Source organism: Cervus canadensis, chromosome 5, assembly GCF_019320065.1.
Source record: "Cervus canadensis isolate Bull #8, Minnesota chromosome 5, ASM1932006v1, whole genome shotgun sequence".
NCBI lineage: Eukaryota > Metazoa > Chordata > Mammalia > Artiodactyla > Cervidae > Cervus > Cervus canadensis.
The window spans coordinates 10,138,154-10,164,209 of NC_057390.1; the positions used below are offsets into that span (position 1 = coordinate 10,138,154).

General features: G+C 37.1%; 1 protein-coding gene across 1 annotated transcript; it reads left to right on the forward strand.

The window, feature by feature from the left end:
* The first annotated feature begins 237 nt into the window (after window positions 1-237).
* MOB1A (MOB kinase activator 1A) lies at window positions 238-25,029 on the forward strand. Its single transcript, XM_043468139.1, has 6 exons — window positions 238-479; window positions 4,073-4,239; window positions 13,935-14,028; window positions 15,434-15,567; window positions 19,618-19,781; window positions 21,387-25,029. The coding sequence occupies exons 1-6, from the start codon at window positions 466-468 to the stop codon at window positions 21,462-21,464; spliced, it is 651 nt and encodes a 216-aa protein (XP_043324074.1). The 5' UTR covers window positions 238-465; the 3' UTR covers window positions 21,465-25,029.
* The last annotated feature ends 1,027 nt before the right edge of the window (window positions 25,030-26,056 follow it).

A 26,056-nucleotide genomic window follows, 5' to 3' on the forward strand; every position in this document is an offset into this window, starting at 1 on the left:
GTTCACTGAGGACCCTTGCCACCTAGGGAGACAGGAGGCGCAGAGCAGCGACAATCAGAACCAAGGTCAGCCATTCTTCTAGGCCAAGGACCGTGAACCCACCACGACTTCCGGAGCAGAAAACCAACCTTAGAGGCCCCTGATTGGCTGAGATGAAGGAGCGGGCGGCGCAAAAAGGGGCTTGTAGACACGCTCGGGGAGGGCGGGGCCGAACGAAGCCTTAGATCGCGAGATTTTGCTGGTTCCGCATTTTGGGTCTGGAAGGTGGGGGAGGAGTACTAGGCGGGTTCAGTTGCTCACCCGCTTGCACCGGCTCTGCATCGGTTCCACCCGGGCTTGGAGCTGTGGCGGCGCCGGCTTCGGCTGTCCGCCGGCTTCGGACCTTCGGCTCCTTCCCGGTTCCGCGCGGACTCCGAGTCCTGACCGCGGCAGGGGCCAGCGGCCCCTCCCCTCCGAGGACAGAAGATGAGCTTCCTCTTGTGAGTGTGGCCGGGGCTCCAGGGCTGAGTGAGGGCCGAGGGCCGGAAGGGGCGATGGGGCGCCTGAGGCGAGGGCAGTCCCCAAGGCCGGGGTTGGGGTGCCAGGTGCTTGCTCTGCTAGCTCTCGGAGTCTTGGAGGAGTCTAGGATGTGGGCAGAAGCCGACGGAGATGAAGGTCGAGGCAAAGGAAGCGGAGCGAGAAGATTGGGGTGTAGAAAGGCCCCGAGGCCGGTAGTGCCTCGAAACTTTTCCGCCCGAGTGCGCCTGAGGGCAGAGAGACGATCCGGGGCTCCCAGTTTCTCTCAAGTCCCCAGCCTTTTAGCAACGATGCATGCTGACTAAGCTTTTTATTCCACCGTACGCCAGCTTTGTTATCGTCAGGATTAAATTACCCCCGTGGAAAAATGCCGCCCCAGGAAAATGTGGGAGTGTCTCTAAAGTTAAGCTGCGGCCTTTCCATACAGTTCTGATTCAGCCCACTTTGTGAATTTGTGTAATTAACTAACGTTTTTTTAACTCTGTAGAATCCTGTTTTAGAGATAGCTGTTGGACCCAAATGAGCCTTGAAGTGGGAAAAGTTTGTAAATTCTCTGATGATTCTTAAGCACATTAACGTTTGGGAAGCATTGCTGTAGCACCTTTTTTTCCTCTAGTGGCCCTCTCTACCTAGTGTACTACTTAAATGTGTATTGTATGAGCGAATCCATTTTTAGTTATGGGCATCACTCACATACTTGACGTCTAAAATAGTGTATCATAACCAGAGTTCACCCCGTTTCTTAATGTGAGAAATTTGGATTCTTTTCTAGTATTTTGCTATCGTAAAATAGGATTACAGGAAATATCTTTGACTAACAGTGCTTTTCCCCGCCTTTGAATTATTTTTTTAAGCGAATAGCCTTCAAAGTGTGATTACCGTATCAAAAAATCTGTTTGATTTCTATTTTAATTGAAAGTTTCCTTATTACCAGAACAATCCCCCCCATAACGTCTTTTTCTTATGTTAATGTTTAGTTAGTGGTTTGTTTGTGGATGCACAGTTCTTATTTGTTTTTTGGACCTAAATATGGCTCTGTTTATTTCTTTTAAACTTTGTTTTATTGATAGACAATTGAGTTTCCACTTTTTAGCTATTATGAATAATTATGCTATAAACTTGGGTATAGATTTTTGTTTTGGATGTATGTGTTAATTCTCTTGGAAATTTCCCCACACCCTCTCTGGCACTTGTTAATTGAATTTTTGATTATAGCACATCCTAAGTGGATGTGAAATGGTATCTCATTGTGATTTTAATTTGTTTTTCCTTAGTGATTAATGATGTTGAGCACCTTTTTGTGTGCTTATTGGCAATTTGTGTATATTCTTTGAAGTAATATCTACTCAAACATTTTGACCATTTTTTAAATTGGCTTGTCTTTGGTTTTAAGTTGTTAAAATTCTTTATCCTGGATATAAGTCCCTTAGTCACATTTACGTTTTGCAAAATTTTCTCCGATTTTTTAGATTGTTTTCACTGTCTTGGTGCCGTTTGAAGCACAGACATCTTCATTTACATGAAGATCATACAGAACCTTGAGACAGTTTTCTTGCTAGTTTTCCATATTTAGCTTCCTGTCATTCACAGCTTATTTTTATTGTAAAGGGCCATTCCCTCTAATGTAATACTTCCCTATTAAATTTAGCTCTTTATTATGTTAAACACAAACTTCCCTTGTTTGATTTTTATTGTTTTCATAACTCCTTTTTACTTAACAGTCAGTCTTATTTAAAATTCAGATTACTCAGGTAAAGTGAAAGTCCTCAGTCTTATTTCCTTTCTCTTCCTGGAAGTAATCACCAGTATCAGTTTGATGGGTGACATTTTCCATGCATTTACAAAATAGACTTCTGTGCATTTCATATTGTAATATGTGTGACCATGTATTGAAATCTGTCTATGTGAATTCATGTAGCTCCATCTTGTTCTTCTTAATTGCCATGTGGTATTCCATGACATAGATGTGTCATATTCATTTCTCCACTAGTAAGTTTTAGGATTGTTTCCAGGTTTTTCACTATTAAAAACAATCTTGGAAAACACATCCTTATCCATATCAAGGAGAGATACCTAGAAGTAGAAGGGACGGATTGAGGAGTGTTTCATATCTGTTCATTTGTCATTGTTTTTCTTTCTTAATTGTATATTCATCTCTTTAGCCCATTTTTCTAAAACCTTTTTCTTTTTTTTCCCTTTATTTATTTATTTTTTTTTCCAGTGGGTTTTGTCATACATTGATATGAATCATCCCTAGATTTACATGTATTCCCCATCCTGATCCCCCCTCCCACCTCCCTCTCCACCCGATTCCTCTGGGTCTTCCCAGTGCACCAGGCCCGAGCACTTGTCTCATGCATCCCACCTGGGCTGGTGATCTGGTTCACCATGGATAATATACATGCTGTTCTTTTTTTTTTTTTTTAATTAATTAATTAATTTATTTTTTTGTCATACATTGATATGAATCAGCAATAGATTTACACGTATTCCCCATCCCGATCCCCCCTCCCCCTCCCACCTCCCTCTCCACCCGATTCCTCTGGGTCTTCCCAGTGCACCAGGCCGAGCACTTGTCTCATGCATCCCACCTGGGCTGGTGATCTGTTTCACCATAGATAATATACATGCTGTTCTTTCGAAACATCCCACCCTCACCTTCTCCCACAGAGTTCAAAAGTCTGTTCTGTACTTCTGTGTCTCTTTTTCTGTTTTGCATATAGGGTTATCATTACCATCTTTCTAAATTCCATATATATGTGTTAGTATGCTGTAATGTTCTTTATCTTTTTGGCTTACTTCACTCTGTATAATGGGCTCAAGTTTCATCCATTAAAACCTTTTTCTTAACTGATTATAAAAGCCCTTTATTATTTAGTTTATACTTTGTAATATGTGTTACAAGTACTTTTTTGTTTCTGAATTATGGAAGTTTTAATTGTTATAGTTAGAAATCTGTCCATTTTTTCCTGAGGTTTGTGTTATATTAGGAAGACCTTAGGAATGGTGTGAGATAGGAATAAAAGCTTACTTTTCCCCTCCAAAACCAGTTGTTTATTTTCCTTGCCATAAATTCCAAATGTTAGTGATTCTTCTGTAGTTTGCTTTGATGGCACCACAAGTATTTTGATACAGAAAACTGGATTTTTAAGCTGTAAGAGCCTTAGAACTACCACTCTGGCAGCACTGTTTTCTGTAGGTGAAAACAGGCCAAAAGGAGGTTAGGTTTCTCAAGTCATCACAGAGTTAGTGGCAGATCAAGAACTAGAATCCAGGCTTTTTCTTCTTTTGGTTAGGGTGCCCTTTCTGTTATACCAGACTGCTTCGTGCAGCTTAGTAAAATTGCCCTCTATGTGAAATCGTGCTGCTATTCCTGTTTCTGTGTAGGGGAAACTTTTTTAAAATTTTAAATCTTTACTTTATTGTGTCCCCCCCACCCCCACATCGTCACACTTTTCAGGAAATGTTTTTTAATTTCAAAACAACTTATATGCCTAAGATTGTCATTCTCTGTCCGGTCCTAAAAATTGATATACTCTTATTTTTAACCTAACAGTAGTAGCCGCTCTTCTAAAACATTCAAACCAAAGAAGAATATCCCTGAAGGATCTCATCAGTATGAACTCTTAAAACATGCAGAAGCAACTCTAGGAAGTGGGAATTTGAGACAAGCTGTTATGTTGCCCGAGGGAGAGGACCTCAATGAATGGATTGCTGTTAACAGTAAGTTTTTTAAGAACTTTGAACATAACTAGTTGATAAGATTTTGCTAAAATGTTTTTGTTAATGAATTTTATTTTATGCATGTGAGTGTAAGTCACTCAGTTGTGTCTGACACTTTGCGACCCCATGGACTATACAGTTCATGGAATTAATTCTCCAGGCCAGAATACTGGCATGGGTAACCATTCCCTTCTCCAGGGGATTTTTCCAACCCAGGGCTTGAACCCAGGTCTCCCGCATTGCAGGCAGATTCTTTACCATCTGAGCCACCAAGGAAGCCCATTTGAATGTAAGTATCATGATAAAACAGATTATCTATGAAGAAACATGTAAGTGCAAATACATCCAAAGTGTTTTCTCTTCAGGGTGTAGTTGTGTGGTTGAATAGAGAGACCTGAGGAGAAATGGAGAGTGCTTTGGGGTAATCTCTGAGAATGGTCTGAATTGCTGAGTGAGGTCAAATGAGAAATTGATAAAATACAAAGATCCTACCTGTGATGGACATGACTTTGTAGGGATCCATCTTCACAGTTGTGCCCCCACTCCCAGCTCCTTTCACTTGGCTGTGTATACAGAAAAGTCAAGCATAGTTGCTTTGGTCAGTCACTTGATTATTGTGACTTTGGAGTAGTCAGAAGGAAATTGAGAGACTGGGAGAAAGCAGAGTGATCCATGAGCTGAAAGTCACTCTGAATTCAGGAAAGTAAGGGCATGACATGGGAGGATATGCTGAGACTGGAGCATCATTTTGGAGTCCATCATTTTTGAGATGAGATCAGTTCTAGATGATAGGGTTTAAGTCTTTTAGGAATTTTTGTTGTTCCAGGAATCTTTAAAACTTTTTAATGGAAATTTTCAAACATACAGAAGTAGAGAAACTAGTAGAATGAATTCCCAGGTATCTATTATCCAACTTCAGCAATTATCAATTCATGGCCAGTTGTGCTGTTTCTGTACACTACCTTGATTATTTTGAAGGAAATCCCAGCGATATTTCTGTGATAATGAAAATGTATATCTTCACTGTGGCCATTTAGCACTAGAAATGCAGCTACTGGGACTGAAAGTGAATTTTAAATTTAACTTCATTTTATTGTAAATTGCCCTGTGTGTCTAGTGGCTGCCATGTTAGTACAGATTTGGAGCTTTGGTCAAATTCAGGTTTGATTTTGTTTGTTTAAGACTACTTCTCAGGTGGTGGTACATACTTCCAACAGTGTAGATGCTACTGTGTTGATAATCATTGCCTTGGTCAGTGTGGTCTAATAGGAATATATTGTAAGTTATAAATGTAATTTAAAAATTTCCAGTAGCCACATTAAGAAAAATTTTATTTTCCTCAACTCATTAAAAAATGTTATTCATATTACTAAGAGGAAAAAAAAAACCAAGGTGCAAAACTGTATAGTGTGTTTTCTTTTGTATTAGATGGGATAAGGAAACTTACAGGGCAAGAGACAGAAAAAATTAGCAGTTACCTGTGTGTAGGGGGGAAGTTGGAATGGTTGGGATTTGATCTTTTTAAAAAATTATTTATTTATTTGGGTGTGTGTTTATTTAGTTGTGGCATGCAGGATGTTTCCTTGCTGCTCATGCAAGCTTCTCTCTAGTTTTGGCACATGGGCTCTAGAACTCATGGGCTCAGTAGTTGCCCAATGGCATGAGGGATCTTATTTCCCTGACCAGGGATTGAACCTGCATCCCTGTATTGAAAGGTGAATTCTTAACCCCTGGACCACCAGGGAAGTCCCTAGATTTTTTTCTCTATATATTTTTATCTCTCTGTTATGTGAACCATGTTAAGTATTATCTATTCAGAAAAGACCCCTTTTTTGTAATCTTATTCAAATTATCTTATTCTTTCTTAGATTTTTTTAATTGAAGTATAGTTGATTCATAATGATGTGTTACTTACTGCTGTCCAGCACAGTGATTGTTATATATACATACATTCAGTTACGTATACATTTTCTATATTTTTCAGTATTGTTTATCATAAGATGTTAATTCTCCCTACTATACAGTATGACCTTGTTGTTTATCTGTTCTATATATAAGAAGCTTACAAATGCTAATCCCACCTTCCTACCCCATCCTTCCTCCATCCCCTCCCCCCTCAGCAGTCACCAGTTTGTTCTCTCTCTGTGGTTGGTTTCATAAATAGGTTCATTTGTGTCATATCTTAGTTTCCATATATGTGATATCATACAGTGTTTGTCTTTCTCTGAGTTACTTCACTCAGTATGATAATCTCTAGGTTCATCCATGTTGCTGCAAATGGGATTATTTCATTCTTTTTTGTGGGGGGCGGGGGGCAGCATGCAGGATCTTAGTTCCCCAACCAGGGATTGAACCCATGCCCCCTGCATTGGGAGCACCTAGTCTTAACCACTGGACCACCAGGGAAGTGCTGTATTTTGTTCGTTTTTATAGCTGAGTAGTATCCCATTGTATATGTGCACCACATCTTTATGCATTCATTTGTCTTTAGACTTAGTTGTTTCCATGTCTTGGCTGTTGTAAAGAGTGCTACTGTGAATAGGAGTACATGTATCTTTTTGAATTACAGCTTTGTCTGGATATATGCCCAGGAGTGGAATTGCTAGATAATATGGTAATTCTATTTTTATTTTTTCTGAGGAAAATCCATAATTTTTCACAGTGGCTGTACCAACTTACATCCCCATCATTGTAGGAGTGTTCTCTTTTCTCCACATCCTTTCCAGCATTTGTTTTTTGTTGACTTTTTAATGATGGCCATTCTGACTGGTGTGAGGTGGTACCTCATTGTAGTTTTGATTTGTGTTTCTTTAATAATCAGTGATGTTGAACGTCTTGTTTGTTGTTGTTTCCCATCTTTATTTATTTCTTTGTTTTTGGCTGCACTGGGTCTTTATTACTGTGTGTGGGCTTTCTCCACTGTGTGTGGAGAATGGGGGCTACTTTGTAGTTGCAGCACCGGCTTCTTACTGAGCGGCTTCTCTTATTGTGTAGCACTGGCTCTGTGGCGCACAAGCTTCAGCAGTTGTGGCACATAGGCTTATAGTTCAGGCATGTGGGGTCTTCCCAGACCAGGGATAGAACCAGTGTCCCCTGCATTGCGAGGCAGATTCATAACCACTGTACCAGCAGGGAAGCCCCAGTGTTGAACATCTTTTCATGTGTCTGTTGGCTGTCTGTGTATCACCTTTCATCCTGAAGGAGTCTGTTGGCCTTCTTCAGCCTTAGATTTTTCTTTGAGACTTTCTGCTCTGATCGGCTAGTCTCAACCTTTTGGTTCCAAGATCCTTTTATTCTCTTAAAAATTATTGAGAACGCAAAGAGTTTTTAATTATATGAGTTGTGTTTAATGATCCTGTGTTAGAAATTAAAACTGAGCAATTTAAAATATTTATTTTAAAATTCATCTAAAAATAGCAATAATAAACCCATTACATGTTAACAAAATGTATTTTTATAAAAATAGCTATTTTCCAAAATAAATGTTAGTGAGAAGTATGGCATTGGTTGCAAATCTTATTTTATGTCTTATGGCTGGATTCTCATACTTGCTCTGCATTCGGTCTGTTGTGATGTCATACCATGGAGCCTCTGGACAGCTCCTCCATGCCTCCTAAGAGAGTGAGAATTCAGAGTAATTAAAATGTTTCTGACCTCACAGTTTCCCCTATAAAACAGGGAATCTCTGGGCCATATTTTGAGAACAGACCAATAAACCAGCACACCATCTAGGCGCATTCTTTATTTTGAAAGAGTATTGCATTGTATTTCTTAGAAAACATGACTAATTTAAGAGGAAAGTTTATAAGTGAGGGGGTTTTGTATAAAATTCCTTTTGACATGGTGGAGCTTTTTTATTCGTTCGTTTTTTAAGAAACTTGGAAAAGCCCTAGTTAAGTTTCGGTAGTCTTTTAGACAGGGAACTGAGACCTTTTAACAAATCTTTCCAAGACTTATGTGGTTCTCTCTGCGCAAAGCAGTGTGTTTCAGTCAGTTAAGCCTGAGTTTCTTACCCCCTTCCTCTTCCATTTTCTTCCAGTTCTAGCTGAAGCTCTTTAAGGAAGTGCTCCTTGACTGTCTCAGCTTCCCAAGATGTTACCTTTTCTCTGAATTCTTCTAGTGCTTCTTGTTGGCCTTTGGATGCTCTCTTCTTATATGTTGTATTATCCCTCTCTTGATTTTGTCCTTTTTGTTAGCTAGAGACTCTAGGACAAGGGACTTTATCTCATGTATTTTTTATGTCCTCAATATGAACTGGGTCTCAATTTTTTATGATAAGTTAGATTTTTTTAATGCCTGATAGAACTGAAACACCTCCCTCACGATATATTCCACAATACCTTTCTTCTCTTTCCTAACACAAATGGTTTCCTAACAAATGGTATTGTCTGGTCGAGACTGATAAGAAGGTATGGATTTTCCTCTGCTTGGATATCATCAAATTGTATATTCTAATGTAATAATTACCTTTAAGTTAGAATTTTTGCTTGTTTTTTGTTTTTAAATTTATTTATTTTTAAATGAAACAAAGATGAGCATTTTTAATGATAAAAGATATAATTCACAAAGAAGATAGACATCGTTAACCATTAAACACCTAACAATAAAGATACATAAAACAAAAATCAGAAGATATATAAGGGAAAAGAAAATATATATATAATCATAGTGAAACATTAACATTTCTCTGAGAATATTTTATCAAGTGCAGAAAAAATAAGAGCATCTTGAATAATGTCATTAATAAATATAGTAAGTTTTATTTATATTAATTTGAGCATTTCATACAAAGATAGGCACCATAAAGGACAAAATGGCAAGGACATAACAGAAGCAGAAATGGTGGCAAGAATACACAGAAGAACAGTATAAAAAAGCTCTTAATGACCCAGTTAACCACAATGATGTGGTCACTCACCTGGACCTGTTCATCCTGGAGTGTGAAGTCAAGTGGGTCTTAGGAAGCATTATTATGAACAAAGCTAGTGGAGGTGTTGGAATTTCAGCTGAGCTATTTGAGATCCTAGAAGATGATGCTGTTAAAGTGCTGTGCTCAATATGCCAGCAAGTTTGGAAAACTCAGTGGTGGCCACAGGACTGGAAAAGGTCAGTTTTCATTCCAATCCCAAAGAAAAACAATGCCAAAGAATGTTCAAATTACCGTACAGTTGAACTCATTTCACATGCCAGCAAAATCCTTCAAGCTAGGCTTCAGCAGTACATGAACTGAACTTCCAGAGGTACAAGCTGGGTTTAGAAAAGGCAGAGGAACGAGAGATCAAATTGTCAACAGACCCTGGATCATAAAAAAGCAAGCCAAACAAACATCTACTTTGGCTTCACTGACTATGCTAAAGCCTTTCACTGTGTGGGTCACAACAGAATGGAATATTCTTAAAGGGATGGGAATACGAGACTCTTACTTGCCTTCTGCAAAATGTGTATGCAGAACAAGAAGCACCAGTAAGAGCTAGACATGGAACAACGGACTGGAATCAAGATTGCTGGGAGAAATATCAATGACCTCAGATACGCAGATGATAACCACATTAATGGTAGAAAGTGAAGAGGAAGTGAAGAGCCTCTTGATGAAGGTCAAAGAGGAGAGTGGAAAAGTTGACTTAAAACTCAACATTCAAAAAACTTTAAGATCATGGCATCCGATCCTATCACTTCATGGCAAATAGATGGGGGAAATGTGGGAACAGTGTCAGATTTCATTTTCTTCGACTCCAGAATCACTGCAGATAGTGACTGCAGCCATGTAATTAAAAGACGTTTTGCTCCTTGAACGAATAGCTATGTCAATACTAGACAGTGTTTTAAAAAGCAGAGACATCACTTTGCCAACAAAGGTCCATACAGTCAAAGCTATAGTTTTTATAGTAGTCATGTGTGGATGTGAGAGTTGGACCATAAAGAAAACTGATCGCTAAAGAATTGATGCTTTTGAACTGTGGTGCTTGAGAAGACTCTAGTGAGTCCCTTACGTCAAGGAGATCAAGTCAGTCAATCCTAAAGGAAGTCTACCTTGAATATTTTTTTTGAAGGACAGATGCTGAAGCTGAAGGTCCAATACTTTGGCCACCTCGTGCAAAGAGCTGACTCATTGGAAAAGACCCTGATGCTCGGGAAAAATGGAGAGCAGGAGAAAGGGGCAACAGAGGATGAAATGGTTGGATGGTACCACTGACTCAACGGATATGAGTTTGAGCAAACTCAGGGAGTTAGTGATGGACAGAGAAGCCTGGTGTGCTGCAGTTCATGGAGTCAGAGTCAGACATGACTTAGCGATATATATATATAACAATCTTATATTCTAAACAAATGTATTTAAAATTTTGTATCTCATACATTGTTACTAGATGTTCATAGGACATTTAGAAAAACTGGCAAAAAGATAAATGTTACTAAATTTCAAAAAGTAGAATTTTGTTTGTGATTATATATATACACATATAAATTTTGAAATTATTTTCCATTATAGATTATTACAAGATATTGACTGTATCTTATAACACAGTCCATAATTCCTCTGCTGTATAGTGAACCTTTGTTGCTTGTTGCATGTCTTTTTTTTTAATTAGAAATCTACATTCTATTCATGCTGAATCAAACAAGTAGAATCAAACTAAACCAAGTCAAACAGACTAAATTTTTTTAGTTAGGCAAAAATTCAGACGTTTTCTAAAATTTATATATTACACACACTATATATATGAATGCAAGAGATTTCTACTATGTTTGATAAAGGCTAAAAAAAAGAACAGATGGAGAAATTGGAAAACATTAACTAAATGAAGTGGGAGCACTGAATATGAAATAGAAAAAGTGAAGCTAGATAAAAGTAAAATTTCCTCATTTGATCCATTTGTTTTTAAACATGGTTGCTCATTGGAAACATATCTGGAACTCTGGCGCAAAAAAAATCTATACCTAGGTATTTGTATTTTTCAAAAAATTCCAAGATAATTCTGATAATATGTCTGGATTTTAAGAAGTGGTTACAGGTTTTTCTAGTAAATGGTAATTTTGGTAATATAGAGTTCTGTTATTTTTCTTTTGACCAATCATGATACAGTGGTATTAAATGAGAGATAGTTACATAATCACAATACTGGAAGATGTGTATCAGTTTTCACAATCAATAGCCAGACAAAAAAGGTAATTGCAATTGTAAGCCATAATGGGGACATGATTAACCTAAGAACATAATTACATACAATTTGAGGGGTCAAGCAGAGTGATGTGGTAAATGGAAGTGCATACATGCACATGTTTTCATCCACCCAGCCAGTCTTTTTGTTGGTGCATTTAATCCATTTACATTTAAGATAATTATTGATTGTGTATGATCTTATTACCATTTTCTTAATTGTTTTGGGTTTATTTTCTGTTGGTCTTTTCCTTCTCTTGTTTCCTGCCTAGAAATGTTCCTTTAGCATTTGTTGTAAAGCTGGTTTGGTGGTGCTGCGGATAACTTGCTTATCTGGAAAGCTTTTGATTTCTGCATGAAATCTGAAGGAGAGTCTTGCTGGGTAGAGAATTCTTGGTTGTAGGTGGTTCTTTTTCATAACTTTAAATATATCTTGCCATTCTCCTCTTGTTCATAGAGTGTCTGTTGAGAAATCAACTTGATAGTCTGATGGTAGTTCCCTTGTATGTTATTTGTCACTTTTCCCTTGTTGCTTTTAATGTTTTATCTCTGTCTTTAGTTTTTGTCAGTTTGATTACTATGTGTCTTGGTGTGTTCCTCTTTGGGTTTATCCTGCCTGGGACTCTGTTTTCCTGGACTTGGTTGACTACTTCCTTTCCCACATTAGGGAGATTTTCAGCTATTGTCTCTTCAGATATTTTCTCAGTTTCTTTCTCTCTTCTCCTCCTGGGACCCCTATAATCCGAATGTTGGTGTGTTTAATGATGTCCCAGAGGTCTCTTAGGCTGTCTTCATTTCTTTTCATTCTTTTTTCTATATTCTGTTCTGCAGCAGTGATTTCCACCATTCTGTCTTCTTGATCATTTGTCCGTTCTTCTGCCTCAGTTATTCTCCTGTTGATTCCTTCTAATGTATTATTTATCTCTGTTTGTTCTTTAGTTCTTCTAGGTCTTTGGTAAACATTTCTTGCATCTTCTCAATCTTTTCTCCATTCTTTTTCTGAGATCCTGAATCATCTTCACTATCACTCTGAATTCTTTTTCTGGAAGGTATTCTGTCTTCGTGTAGTTTTCTGGGGTTTTATCTTGTCCATTCATCTAGGACATAATTTTCTGCTTTTTCATGCTGATTGCTGCTGCTAGGTCACTTCAATCGTGTCCAACTCTGTGCAACCCCATAGACGGCAGCCCAACAGGCTCCCCCATCCCTGGGATTCTCCAGGCAAGAACACTGGAGTGGGTTGCCATTTCCTTCTCCAGTGCATGAAAGTGAAAAGTGAAAGTTCCTGTAATATGGTTTCTGTTTTCGTTGCTGGGGGACTGTGATTCTTCTTGCTTCTTCTCTCTGCCCTCTGATGGAAGAGGCTAAGAGGCTTGTGTAAGCTTCCTGATGGAAAGGACTGGTGGTAGGAAAAAGTGGGTCTTGCTCTGGTGGGCAGGGCCTTGCTCAGTAAAGCTTTAGTCCAATTATTTGCTAATGGGAAGGGTTGTGCTCCCTCCTTGGAAGCTTTTTGGCTTGAGGTGACCCAGCCCTGGGTTTTATAGCTCTATGGTAGGGTTTAATGTGAACTGCTAGAGGGTTTACGCCAAGGGGGACCTTCCACCGACACTGTAGTGAGCCCGTGCTGACCTCTGCCTCCTCAAGAGACCCTCCAGCGCTAGCAGATATTTTTGGTTCAGTCTCCTGTGGGGTCACTGCTCCTTTCCTCTGAGTCTGGTGCACACAAGGTTTTGTTTGTGCATACTAAGAGTGGAGTCTCTGTTTCCCCCAGTCCTGTGGAAGTCTTGTAATCAAATCCTGTTTTCCTCCAAGATCAGATTCCCTGGGGATTCCCAGCCCTTGTCAGATCCCCAGGTTGGGAAGCCTGATGTGGGATTCAGAATCTTCACAACAGTGGGAGAACTTCTTTGGTATTATTCTCCAACTTGTGGGTCACCCACCCAGTGGCTGTGGCATTTGATTTTATCATGATTGCACCTCTCCTACTGTCTCGCTGCAGCTTCTTTGTCTTTGGACATGGGGTGTCTTTTGGTAGGTTCCAGCATCCTCCTGTCTATGGTTGTTCCATAACTAGTTGCAATTTTGGTGCTCTTGCAGGAGGAGATCTAAGATCTACTCCGCCATCTTGAACTGGAAGCTCAGTTGCCATTAAGTTATTAATATCTCTAATATTTTCCTGCTTACAGGCTGCTTAAAAGCTTAGTATATTAAAAGTTTACTTAAGGGAGTTCCCTGGTGATTTCAGTGGCTAAAACTCTGAGCTCCTAGTGCAGGGGGCTCAGGTTTGCTCCCTGGTCAGGGAACTAGATCCCGCATGCTGCAACTAAAGATTCCACTTGCTGCAACTAAGACCTGGCACAGCCACATAAATAAATAATTAAGTTTACTTTAGGTGTGACAATTTAAAAAAGAGAATTTATAGTGCCCCTGGACTGTTGACTCTCCTGAAGATTCTTGACTGAATCCTCCAGTTGAGAGATATGATGTTTTATTTTGTTTACATGGACATTTTAACACAATTCTGCTATTAATTTTCCAGCTGTGGATTTCTTCAACCAGATCAACATGTTATATGGAACTATCACAGAATTCTGCACTGAAGCAAGCTGTCCAGTCATGTCTGCAGGTCCAAGGTACTTAAACTGGCTATTATATAGGTATTTGAATTACTAAATAAAGCTAATCACCAACTGATATAAATTAAATAGTAAAGACTTGTTGTTTTTCTTGCCTGTTTGCTTGTGAAAACAAAAGCTTACCTTTAACTTTTTAGTTATTACTTTGGTATGTGTTTCCCAGTGTTTTGATTTTTTATAATTGTATTGTAGTAAGTATGAATGTTCAGTAGGATTGAAAGTTAAGAAATTTAGGTTTATCTTGCTTTTTCAAAAGTTATTTTTTCAATTTTGTTAAATTTATGGTTTTGTTTCTGTTTTTTAAATTAGTTTCTTAGAATTTTTAGTTGACCCTTTAATATTTGATTTTTTTCCTTGTGTTTATTTGGTATTAATTACTTCCAAATTGAGCTGCTTTAGTTGCCTGACTTACAGATGGTAGATTAAAATTTTTTTACTGTAATAATTTCTAGAAATATTGACAAAGAGGTAGAGCCCTTTATCACCCACAAGGTTAAGATGTTACAGAATTAGCGTTTTAGCGTCCTTCCAACCTTTTTTCCTGTAACAGTTGATGGCTTTTGTGTGATGAGAGATGGTATAAAAAATAATCCTTTCTGAACTTGCTGTCATTTTTATGTAAAGGTAAAAAAGGTCCCCAGTGAATTTGAGTTCTGTTCTTTTTACATTATTTTAGGAGAGATGTTTTTTATTTTGTGAAGTGTTGTTTTAGTCCTGAAATTTCCTGTCTTTGGCTTAAATGATTCATAAAGTGAAGTTTTATTATTAATCATTCTTGCTTAGCAAAGGTGAAGTAGAAAAAGATGCATGCACAAGATTTATTCTTTAGAACCCTCTCAAAAAAACAGGGTTTTATAATCTTGGCTCTGTTGATGATTACCTAGTGGCCAACAAGCTCAGAACATGGAGGGTCCATCGGCACCTCACCCACTCCTCAGCACCTGCTGTCTAACTGACAGGGACTCAGTTCCTTGCCTTTCTCAGGGCTGTGTTGTAAAACAAAGTCTGGCACAGCCAGCTTCCATACTATCTTTTTCTTTTCCATTTATTACCATCATATTTCAGAATATTGTATAAGTTGAGTCAGCCCTCCATATCCATGGTCCCTCTGCATCTGTGGATTCAACCAACCGTGGATCGTAGTATTTCCTGTTGAAAAATATCTGTGTCTGAGTGGACCTGTGTGGTTCAAAACCCTTGTTGTTTAAGGGTCAACTGTCTTTCTTCAGGGAACTCCCAAGTAATCTTCAGTAGAACTTTGGTTACTTTACTAAAATTATTTTTATGTGTGTGTATGTGTGCATGAACACACTTAACAACGTAGACAAACTGTGAACCTACTGTGATTATAAGTTGCAACATGTTTTTTAAAACTTTATTACTAAAACTTTTTTCTCTTCAGATATGAATATCATTGGGCAGATGGTACTAATATTAAAAAGCCAATCAAATGTTCTGCACCAAAATACATTGACTATTTGATGACTTGGGTTCAGGATCAACTTGATGATGAAACTCTTTTTCCTTCTAAAATTGGTGAGTTAATGTTGTAGAACTAATATTCTTTTTAAATGATAGATGTGTTATGTTCTTTTTAATGGTCTATTAGAGTAACAAAATCTAATAAAGACTGCCAGATTTCTCTGAAAAAAGGTTATAGATGTATACTCCTTCCAGCCATGTTTGTGTCTGCCTGTGTTTCTTCGTCAGTACTAGTTGCCTCTCAGTTTTTCATCTTTTCTAAAATGGGTAAATACATTTCTAGTATAATGTTCATTTTACAAAATATTGAAAAGATTGAGCATTTTTTGGTTTGTTGATCATTGTGTGTTTTCTGTTTATATCCTTTGTCTATTTCTTTATGTTAAGGATATATTAGATCTTTGTCATGCATGTTGTGTTTTTCTTCAGGTTGCCTTATTGACTTATTTTGTTTATGAGGATTTTTTGGCTATGTATATTATTCTTTTTTTGACCTATTAATCTTTGCCTTTATGATGTTTGGATTTTAATACAATGATTAGAAGGGACTTTCCTACTTAAAGATCATAAAAATGTTTGTCAATGCTTTTATTTAGTACTTTTGTGGTTTTGTTTTTAAATCTTTCTTCTGTCAGGAATTTTTTCTCAACACTCCTCTTACTTTTTTCCCAATTATAAATGCTAGTCAGTTTGTCCAGTACCATTTATCATATACATGTGTCTTTTAGTCCCTAATTTTCATGTGTGTACAGCAAATTGACATATGTTTTGAAGTCTTTTAATGTTTTTATTCTTACAGAAATTCCACACTCTTAATTACCATGGCCAAGTATCTTTGAACATCTTGTAGGGCTAGTCTCTCTTCCTTGCTCTTCTTTTTCAGAATACTCACAGCTATTCTGGAAAGTTTGTTCTTCCAATGAATTTAGAAACATTTTGTCTAGGTAAAAAAAATACCTGTGAGATTTTTATTAAGATTTCATTCAGTTTGTAAATTATTGTAGGGATTCTTGTTCTCTTGACAATACTGAGTCTTTCTATCCAGGAACAGTCTTTTAATTATTTCTTATTCCCTCTTGGAAAAATTCTGTATTTTACTTTAGTCCTTCAAGTTCCTTAAGTTTATTCTTAGGCGCTTAATGTTTTTATTGATAATCTGATTTCTAACTGGTTATTGTTTAGTATATAGGAAAATTGTTGATATATCTATGAATTTTATAATTGACCATCAGTTTCTGACTATTTCTTTTGGATTGGTTTTCTTGAGTTTTTAAAGTTTATAGTCACATCAGACTAAGATGATACTAATTCCATCTATCCTTTTCTGATAAATATACTACTTGTGTACTCTTAACTAATTGCAATAACTAGTACTTTCAGAGCAGTGCTGAGTAAAAGCAATGAAGGCAAACATCCTTTTCTTGTTTACTTTCATGTGAGTGCTTCTAGTATTTCAGCATTAAGCAGGACTCTTCCTTTTGGTTAGAGGTTTGTGAATTTTTAAAAATCAAATTGTAGGGTTTTGTCAGATGCTCTTCTATTTTCTGTTGTTGATCATAAGGTTTTCTCTATTTTTTTCAATGTTTTGCTGCAAGAGTTTTTTTATTTCTGGATATTTTGATTAAGATTTTGGCATTGATATTCATGGATGTGGTTGATCCTTGTCATTTTCAGTATAGGGTATCTAATGAACAACATATTGTTAGATTCTGTCATGTCTGTTTGGGTTGCTATAACAAAAAGTACCAGAGACTGGAGGGCTTATAAGCAATAGAGATGTGTTTCTTAACTTCTGAAGTCTGGAAGTCCAAGATCAGAGGCCAGCATGGCTAGGTTCTGTCATAGGTCCTATTCCTGGTTTACAGATTGCAAAAAACAGTCTTTTTGTTGTATCCTCACATGGCAGAGAGGGAAATCATCTCTGTTTCTTCCTGTAAGGGCACTGATTCTAGCCAAAGGGGCAGAGGCCTTATGGCCTTATCACCCCCAAAGGCCCCACCTCTTAATACCATTGTCTAGGGTGTTAGAATTTCAATATGATTTTGAAGGAGGCACCAAGCCTGCAGTATCGGAGACCTGGGTTTGATCCCTGGGTTGGGAAGAGCCTCTAGATTAGGGCGTGGCTGTCAAATCCAGTATCCTTGTCTAGAAACTCCCCATGGACCTAGGTGCCTGGTTGGCTACAGCCCATGGAGCTACAAAGAGTTGGACACAACTGAGCAACAAAGTGCGTGTGAATGTGTGCGCGCATGCACACACACACTCAGAACATAGCAGATTCCTTTTTGAAAATTTATGTCATGTTGTTATATTTGGTCTGTTTGCTGTTGACCAACTTTTCTGTTCTATAAAGCCTTTTGTTTCCTTTCTCATAGATCCTTAATTGTGTATTGGCTGTGCTTGAATGTTAAATTCAGCTTGGAAAGTGTTTAGATTAAAATAAATCACTTGTATTTATTTATCAGAGTCTCCCTCTTACCGGAGGTAAAGAATACTTTTGTCATTACTCTCTTTCTTCAGCTTCCCAATTCTTCAATATTTTATCCTAATGTTCTGGAATTATTTCCCCCTTCATTAGACTATTATCCAGATCTTAACTTATGCCATTATTTATTTTAGACAAAACTTGATTGTTACTCATTTTTAAGCTAATATATCTAGCTTATTAATATTCTTTTTAATATCCAGTTGCCCATTTTCTAATTCTGAGAGAAAAAGGATTTGACTTAAAAATCCATCTTTTCAATACATGAATATAAGACCAAGTCCAGAAAAACATGTCCATCACCCTCAGAATAATGTGTGAAAAGGCAGGTTGTTACAAAGACTGGGGGTGAGGGGTGGAGGAACACATACACATACATCAGCTTACAAGAGCAAAATTTACTAAATTTCAAACTATTAAGGACTCGTGGAGAGGTCAAGAATACAGAATGCAGGGAAGGAGAAAGTGTTTTAACTTTTGTTTTCTGAAAGATTAGAGAAAAGGACATGTTCAAGAGTAGTATAGTGCTATTAGGCCAACTACTCTAGGTTATTTTGGAAGCAGTTGCCTTCTTATGTGTTTGTTATCTGTACTCCATGCCTGTTGTATTGCCTTCTGTACCTGTTTTCTAAGAAACATTGATCTTGTCAACCAAAATTCTCAGGAATGCAGCCAGTCATATCCCCACCTGCACTGCTTGGAGAGCGATGACTAAGATCTCTCCCAGTTCTTTTATGAGGAGATATTTATTTTCTTTGAAAAATAGGGAGGTGCCATTCTTCCCCTTTATAGAAAGTATTATTCCTCTTCTTACACTATAGGAAAATGGAAATAGCACTTTAAAAAATTAAATAAAAAGTTGGGGACGCCTAGCCTAAGAAGGAAGACTAGATTTTCAGAGTACTTCAGAAGAGAAAATATTTTTTATTTGTAGACAGTAGATAATAGTGACTCAAGGTGTGCCTTTTTCTTTTGCTTGGGAAAATTTCCAGTCCTGGTTGAGTATGTATGTGTATGTGTAAAAAATCTTTTTAGAGTTATAAATTGCCAAAAGTAAAAATTTTCTATTTATAGTCTAAACTGTAAATAGAATTTCCTGAGAGTTCCCTGGCAGTCCAGTGGTTAAAACACGCTTCCAGTGCAGGGGGTTCGAGTTCGATCCCTGACTGGGGAGCTAAGATTCCCAACAGGCTGCATGACAGGGCCAAGAAAACAAGAAACAAACTTATTGCCGTTAATTTTAGGGAGAAATTCTCAAGTATTAAACAAGTAAACAAAAAAATCATAGAGATTATTTCATCATTAAACAAGTATTAAACAAGTAAAAATCTCGAGTATTAAACAAGTAAAAAAACAAGATGACGATTCAGCGTCATCTCCCATAACTTGTCACTTGTGCCTACTATTCTAAGGCATTCAACAAAAGTGTGGTATGAGGATACCTCACATTCTTAGGTTTGGGTGGTTTTTTCCCTTGCCTTTTAAAAAATATATATATGGATAGAAGCTTGTATTTGTGAATTTGTGTATTGGAGATGTTTATGGCATTGTCTAAATTTTTCTGCTATTTATTTTTCTCTTACTGGTAAAAGACTGATTGAAACATATATACATTACAGGTGTCCCATTTCCTAAAAACTTTATGTCCGTGGCAAAGACCATTCTAAAGCGTCTGTTCAGGGTTTATGCCCATATTTATCACCAGCACTTTGATTCTGTAATGCAGCTGCAGGAGGAAGCCCACCTCAACACCTCCTTTAAGCACTTTATTTTCTTCGTTCAGGTAAGTTGAATTGCATTGAATTTGGTGTGTCCTTTGACATGGACGTATTTGAATTGGTAATTAACAAAAAGTATAGTATAGTGTCTTATTTATAGATATAGAGGTAAGCATGCAGAGTTCTCCTGTTTTATTCCCTTTTTCTTGTTTATTTCTTTGATGTACATAACAGAATAGAAGGCATCACCCCCATTTGGGGCCTTTTGCCTCTGGAGAGACCTGACCCTGGTCTCTGACTGGCATATGACATGAAGCACTAAACACCCAGGAAAACTTGTCAACACCCTCGTGTCCCATTGCTACTGCTGAATAAAGGGATGCCACTGGAAAAACATCTAGGGTTGTCTCGTTTCATGAGATGTCTGTGCCTGGAGGAGAAACTTTTGGAAGAACTCGTTAGCTAAAATATCTTGAGTTAGTTTCCAGAAGTCTACTTCAGGCTGAAACTACAAAGTTAGCAGCTAGAAATGTCACAAAGAACCACCACCTTCAGAGGTGTGGCCCATTTCCTTATGGGCCCTTAGTTGAAATTAGAACTTTTTAAAGTCAAAATAATTCACATTGTTTGAAAAAAATGATCAAAGAATAGGGACTTCTAAGCTAACTTTAGAAATATATAATTCTTTATGCAAATATAAATATATCTCTCTATAGATATTTTGATGGGAAAACCAGTAGCTTTTATCAGTTCAGTTCAGTCACTCAGTCGTGTCCGACTCTTTGCGACCCCATGAATTGCAGCACACCAGGCCTCCCTGTCCATCACCAACTCCCGGAGTCCTGTCCATCGAGTCGGTGACGCCATCCAGCCATCTCATCCTCTGTCGTCCCCTTCTCCTCCTGCCCCCAATCCCTCCCAGCATCAGGGTCTTTTCCAGTGAGTCAACTCTTCGCATGAGGTGGCCAAAGTATTGGAGTTTCAGCTTCAGCTTCATGAACATCCAGGACTGATCTCCTTTAGGATGGACTGGTTGAATCTCCTTGCAGTCCAAGGGACTCTCAAGAGTCTTCTCCAACACCACAGTTCAAAAGCATCAATTTTTCGACGCTCAGCTTTCTTCACAGTCCAACTCTCACATCCATACGTGACCACTGGAAAAACCATAGCCTTGACTAGATGGACCTTTGTTGGCCAAGTAATGTCTCTGCTTTTTAATATGCTATTAGGACGGTCATAACTTTCCTTCCAAGGAGTAAGCGTCTTTTAATTTCATGGCTGCAGTCACCATCTGCAGTGATTTTGGAGCCCCCAAAAATAAAGTCTTTTATAGTAGCGTGTATAGTAGGTATTATATATCCAATTCTGTGTACCACACAGAGGAGAATGTACTGTGCTTTCTTTCTTGTCTTTCTTAGAGATTGTTGCCTGTCATAGATAGTATGTAAATGTAGGTATATGGAAGTAAAAGTGCCCAGAGGAGGCCACTATCTATTAAGCCCCTTGTATATTAAAATAGGGAGTAAAAATGATCCTATTTTAAAATATTCATAGAGATTATTTCATCATTCTTTTGGATTTCAGAAAGCTAGAGTTGGAAATCCTTTCTCTGAATGACAGAGTTTTAATTTTAGATCTGTTTTTTAATTTTATTTTTCTTCTTTTTTTAGGAGTTTAATCTGATTGATAGACGTGAGTTGGCACCTCTTCAGGAATTAATTGAGAAGCTTGGATCAAAAGACAGATAAATTTTTCTTCTGGAACAGTTACCTTCTTGCTTCATCTACTGCTAGAGCTATCTCATTGCTTTCTGTTATAGACTAGTGATACAGACTTTAAGAAAACAGGATAAAAAGACACCAGTTGCCTGTGTCTACTGATAAAATTGTCCCAAAGGTAGGTTGGCCTAATACCTTCAGAGAGAAATTCAGGACATGGCTGAATTTAAGGCACTGTATGATCACTGCTGTTATTACCACAGAGTCATTTTTGGTTGTAGTATATGAAGACTCACTTGCAGTTTATTAGTTTACTTACTCATTTACTGAAGAAGATGACTGAAGTCTGATTCAGGTAACAGCATGATGGATATAAAAAATTTCTGCCAATAATTTGTTAACAAGCTTCCAGAACAAATTTCCTAATAATGCAATCAGATCAGTTTTATTCTGCTTTTATTTTACAAATAGAAGAGGCATTTTCAAATTTTCTTTAGATTAAAAACATTTGTGTCACTTTGGATGCCCTTTTAGTTTGAAGTTTGTATGCTAGTGTTTTTATAGGTTATATACATGTATTTTTTCAAAATCCATGATTGCAGTTTAAATCATCATAAGACATGGTATGGGAGTAACCAGAGTTATTTCTAAAATGACTTTATTATTTAATCTTTATTTGGGATTTTATTCACAGCCTATCTAGATTTTTAGTGTGTATCAAAGAACTTTTTTAAGGCATCTAAGAATTAATTGTCTTGCAGATTTTTATTTTGAAAAGCTTCATTCAGATTAATTTTAATATATAGGTTTTGGCTGAGAAAAGACTTCCAAAAAAATTATAACACATTTGGGTCTCAAAAACTGTTATTTTCATTCATGTTTTTGGCTTCAGAGGCCTTGAAATTTGGATAGGAGAATAGAAGGAAGTACTTAAGAGTACTTGATTCTTTTGAGTTTTCCTTAAAAGAGAAACTACTTACATGTATTTTTATTGTGTCTTGAGACTTAGTTAAGAGTAGTGTAGAAATGCATGAACTTTATCCCAGTAAGGTTAAAACGTAAGGAAAGCCGTAATAAAAAACCTTAAAGGTGCGCACATTTTATAACCCAGCTAAAAGTTCAGTGTGCTACATGTTCTTTAATGTGTGTGTGTCTGTGCTGGGGGTGGGGGGTATATGTTTAAAGGAGACAAAAATGGGATAAGTAAAATACTTCATTCTGTTAATAGTCAAGGGGTGGATTGGCGTTTTATTCTGTTTTAATTGTTTTTGTATCAAAACTTGAAATTATTCTGTTGGGGTAAAAAGAATCTCCTTTAGTGAAGAAAAGATCTAACTTTCACTAGATTTTTCAGATATAGACTGTTTGAAGTGTATTGAGGCACACATATTACTAAAGACTTGCCAGACTGGCAACACTTGAAGTTCGTTTGTTTCAGAGCTATGATTTTTTGCAAAGTACTCACCATGTTCCTTGATACCTTTGGTTAAGGTTAAATTTGAAGGGTTTTTTGGTTATTTATTTTTATTATTCTACTAGATTGTAAAGAAAAAATGACTTAGAAACTCCATTTTTGTAATAACTCAATTTCAATAAATTCTTAAATATATATAGAATTTTATAGGAAACAAAACATTTTATCTGATTTAGGCTGAAACCATACATTGTTGTTTTGGGAAATAGTGGGAAAATCCCTTATTAAAAAAGTCCTCTATGAAACATTCCATAATCCTCATTTTAAGATTATCCAAAAGAACCATCAGGCATTCTGTATGTTTATGTTGATCATTTCCAAACAAGAAGGTTTTTAGAATGTTAGGATGTTACTGCCTCTTGACTTTGAACATTGTTGGCTTTAATTAAGTATGCTAGGAATGAAATATTTCTCAAATAAGATTGTATTTTTATCATTTCTAATATTTTAAGTATCATCAAATAAGTGTTCTTACTTTCCTTCATTTATTTTCAGTGGTAGAAATCCTCCCTCTCTTCATGACTTAGAGCCCTAAAACTAAGTAACTAAAGTAAAAGTAGTAGAGACAGCTTAATAATGGGACATAAATTTTAAAATTTGTTGGTAATTAAGAATTCAGGTAATTCAAAATGTCCCTTTTTAAAAAAATAAAAGCAATACCAAAAAAGAAAAAGCATTCCCAGTTAATCTGGCTTAACCAAGAATGCAACCAAACATTAGTTTAACATTATTTATTTACATCCAAGGCCAGGGAGTGAACAGGAGGGATGGAGCAGAGAACATAGAGAAGATAGCACCTTCTGGGCTTGGCTGGAAGGCCAGCCTTTGATTAAAGCTGGAAGGAGTCTGTCTTTCTTTGACTCCTCTCAGTCTTGATTTATCTCCCTGAGTAACACTCACTCCCCTGGCTCCTCCTAATCAGAAGTCCTCTCTCTGAGGTGTCTCAATCACTGCTCTTCACACCCGACTAAAAGCATGGGTTGGATAGTACTTGCTGAATTATGCAGTTAATCCTATGGTGCTTTAATTTCCAGGCCTTTAAAAAAAACTTTTGGACAATGATGTACAGATTTTTGTTTAAATAGTGAAACTTCCTTGTACTACAGTTTTTGTATTGACAACCAAATGGCTCCTTTATTCTTTGCCAAACTGTGAAAAAAGTGGTTTTTAGTAGGCTGCCAGTTAACAAAGTATTTCCTTTCATCTTAAGACCTATAGATCCTTAGCTCATGTAGCTGCCTGCTTGAGAAATGTACATCTGTATGCATCATGACATTGATAACAGCAAAAGGAAAGTTTTTCTAGTACAGCAGAGGCAAGAGGAGCAGTCCTGGTGGTGATGTTAATTTTTCAAATATTTTTGAGATTTCTTGATTATGCTGTTTGGCCCTCTCTCTGAGCAGTGAGGTCGCATTAGAAGTGGAGAAGCTTCTGAATATTTCATCATTACCTCATAAGCATAAACAAACTGGTCCCGAAGGGTGTGAGTCCTAGAAATCTGTTTCTAAGCAGCTTCAGTCATGCTGCTGGTGTCACCTTAGCCTGATTATAGGAGTCTGTCTGCTTTCTGTAGAATTCTGGCCTGAAAATACTAGCTGGGACACCAAACTAAGCAGCTTTAACAGGGACATTATTTCCTCCTCATACCAGTTCAGTAACTGGATTTCGATTTTAACTATTGTACAATTCTGGCAAAGAGGGAAAATAGTAGCTCCTCAGTCTTCCTGTGCTTTTGCATTAGATTTTGATATTTCAGACTGTAATGGGCTTTGGGGTGGTAGCAGTAATTTTACTGAAGCAACTGTATTGAAATTCACTTGGGTTTTCTCTCATCAGATTCTGTTTCAAACAAGTATTCTGTAAATCCGAATGGATTACCAGTGTGCTATAGATTTATTATAGGACAACATTCTATGTTTGGTCTACATTGAAAATAACTTGCTTAAGTTAGTCTTGGTTATCTAAAATATTTTTAAATGTTCTTTACATGAAAATTTATTTTGTATTTTTAAACCTTTAGGGGCTTTATCTATTTTTCTAAGTCGGTTAACTGTACTTTTTTAAGAAAGTGTTTTGTATCTACTTTTGTAACTTCATCAGAATAAAATATATTGAAAGAAAGAAAGGACTGATGAAAGTATGTCTCAACACATTTGTTTCTATTTAACTGTGAAACTTGAGATATTTTTGCAGGGTCTGTGGAAGGTTACCTTGGCTTATCATTTAGGAGTGAAAATGTTTTCTTAACTCTTAAAGGGAAGTTCCTAAGTGAACTAAATGTATTATAATACCAGGGCCCCACCCCGACGAAACAAACTGTGCCTTGGGATGCAGTGGCTAAAACCGAATCCAGACAAAAAAAATAAGTTGTCTTCTTACCATGCTGGACAATCTCTTGATCTCTTCTATACATTCCTGATTATGAGATTGAGAAAAGGGAAGAGGAAAGACTAGACTCATTAATTTTCTGACCTTGAAACGAGTACTCAGCATATCTGTAAGACACCCCCCCCCCCGACCCTAAACAGCCATTTTTCATCATCATAGGAGAAATACTAGTTATTTTTAGAGGTTCAAATTACAGATGCCTAATTTTAGGTCTGTTTAATATAGCATTGCTAAAATTGTTTTGACCTTTTTTAAGTAGAGTTAATGAAAACTTAATGAATGTGGCTAAATAATATGGCTTAACACTCATTTTATATAGAGATATGGGTAAACTAGTAATCAAAATTTGAACTTTCTTTTATGATGGTTATATTTTTATGGGCTTGAAACCTATTGCTAAAGTGTTGAGTTTGTAAAAGTGTCTAGTGGTTAAGTTTGAAAGCATTTTAAACTTCATGAGTGAGTAAAAGAACTCAAATATTTGGGAAGGCCAGAGTCTGACTTTGAAGCCGCACAACCAGAAACTGTCCAAACCATGCCTTGGGTGTTTTTTAGCAAATACCCCAATGCTGTTAGGATGGATTAAATGATTGGTTCCCACTGACAGACCCAAGGTCACATAGCTCTCTCCTGGCTGCATGTGGGGCTAGGAAAAATTTCTCGATTTTAACTTGGGGTGCAGAGCTCATAGCAAACTGTTTGAAAAATCCTGGATGGTACAAAAGCTTGGACAGGCTGCCATTCTGTGAACTTTTTGTTC

Excerpts from the sequence above, each read along its gene's own strand:
- MOB1A (XM_043468139.1), top strand. Across the intron at positions 14,029-15,433 it reads GTCATGTCTGCAGGTCCAAG|ATATGAATATCATTGGGCAG; the intron begins GTACTTAAACTG and ends TTTTCTCTTCAG. Across the intron at positions 15,568-19,617 it reads TCTTTTTCCTTCTAAAATTG|GTGTCCCATTTCCTAAAAAC; the intron begins GTGAGTTAATGT and ends TATACATTACAG.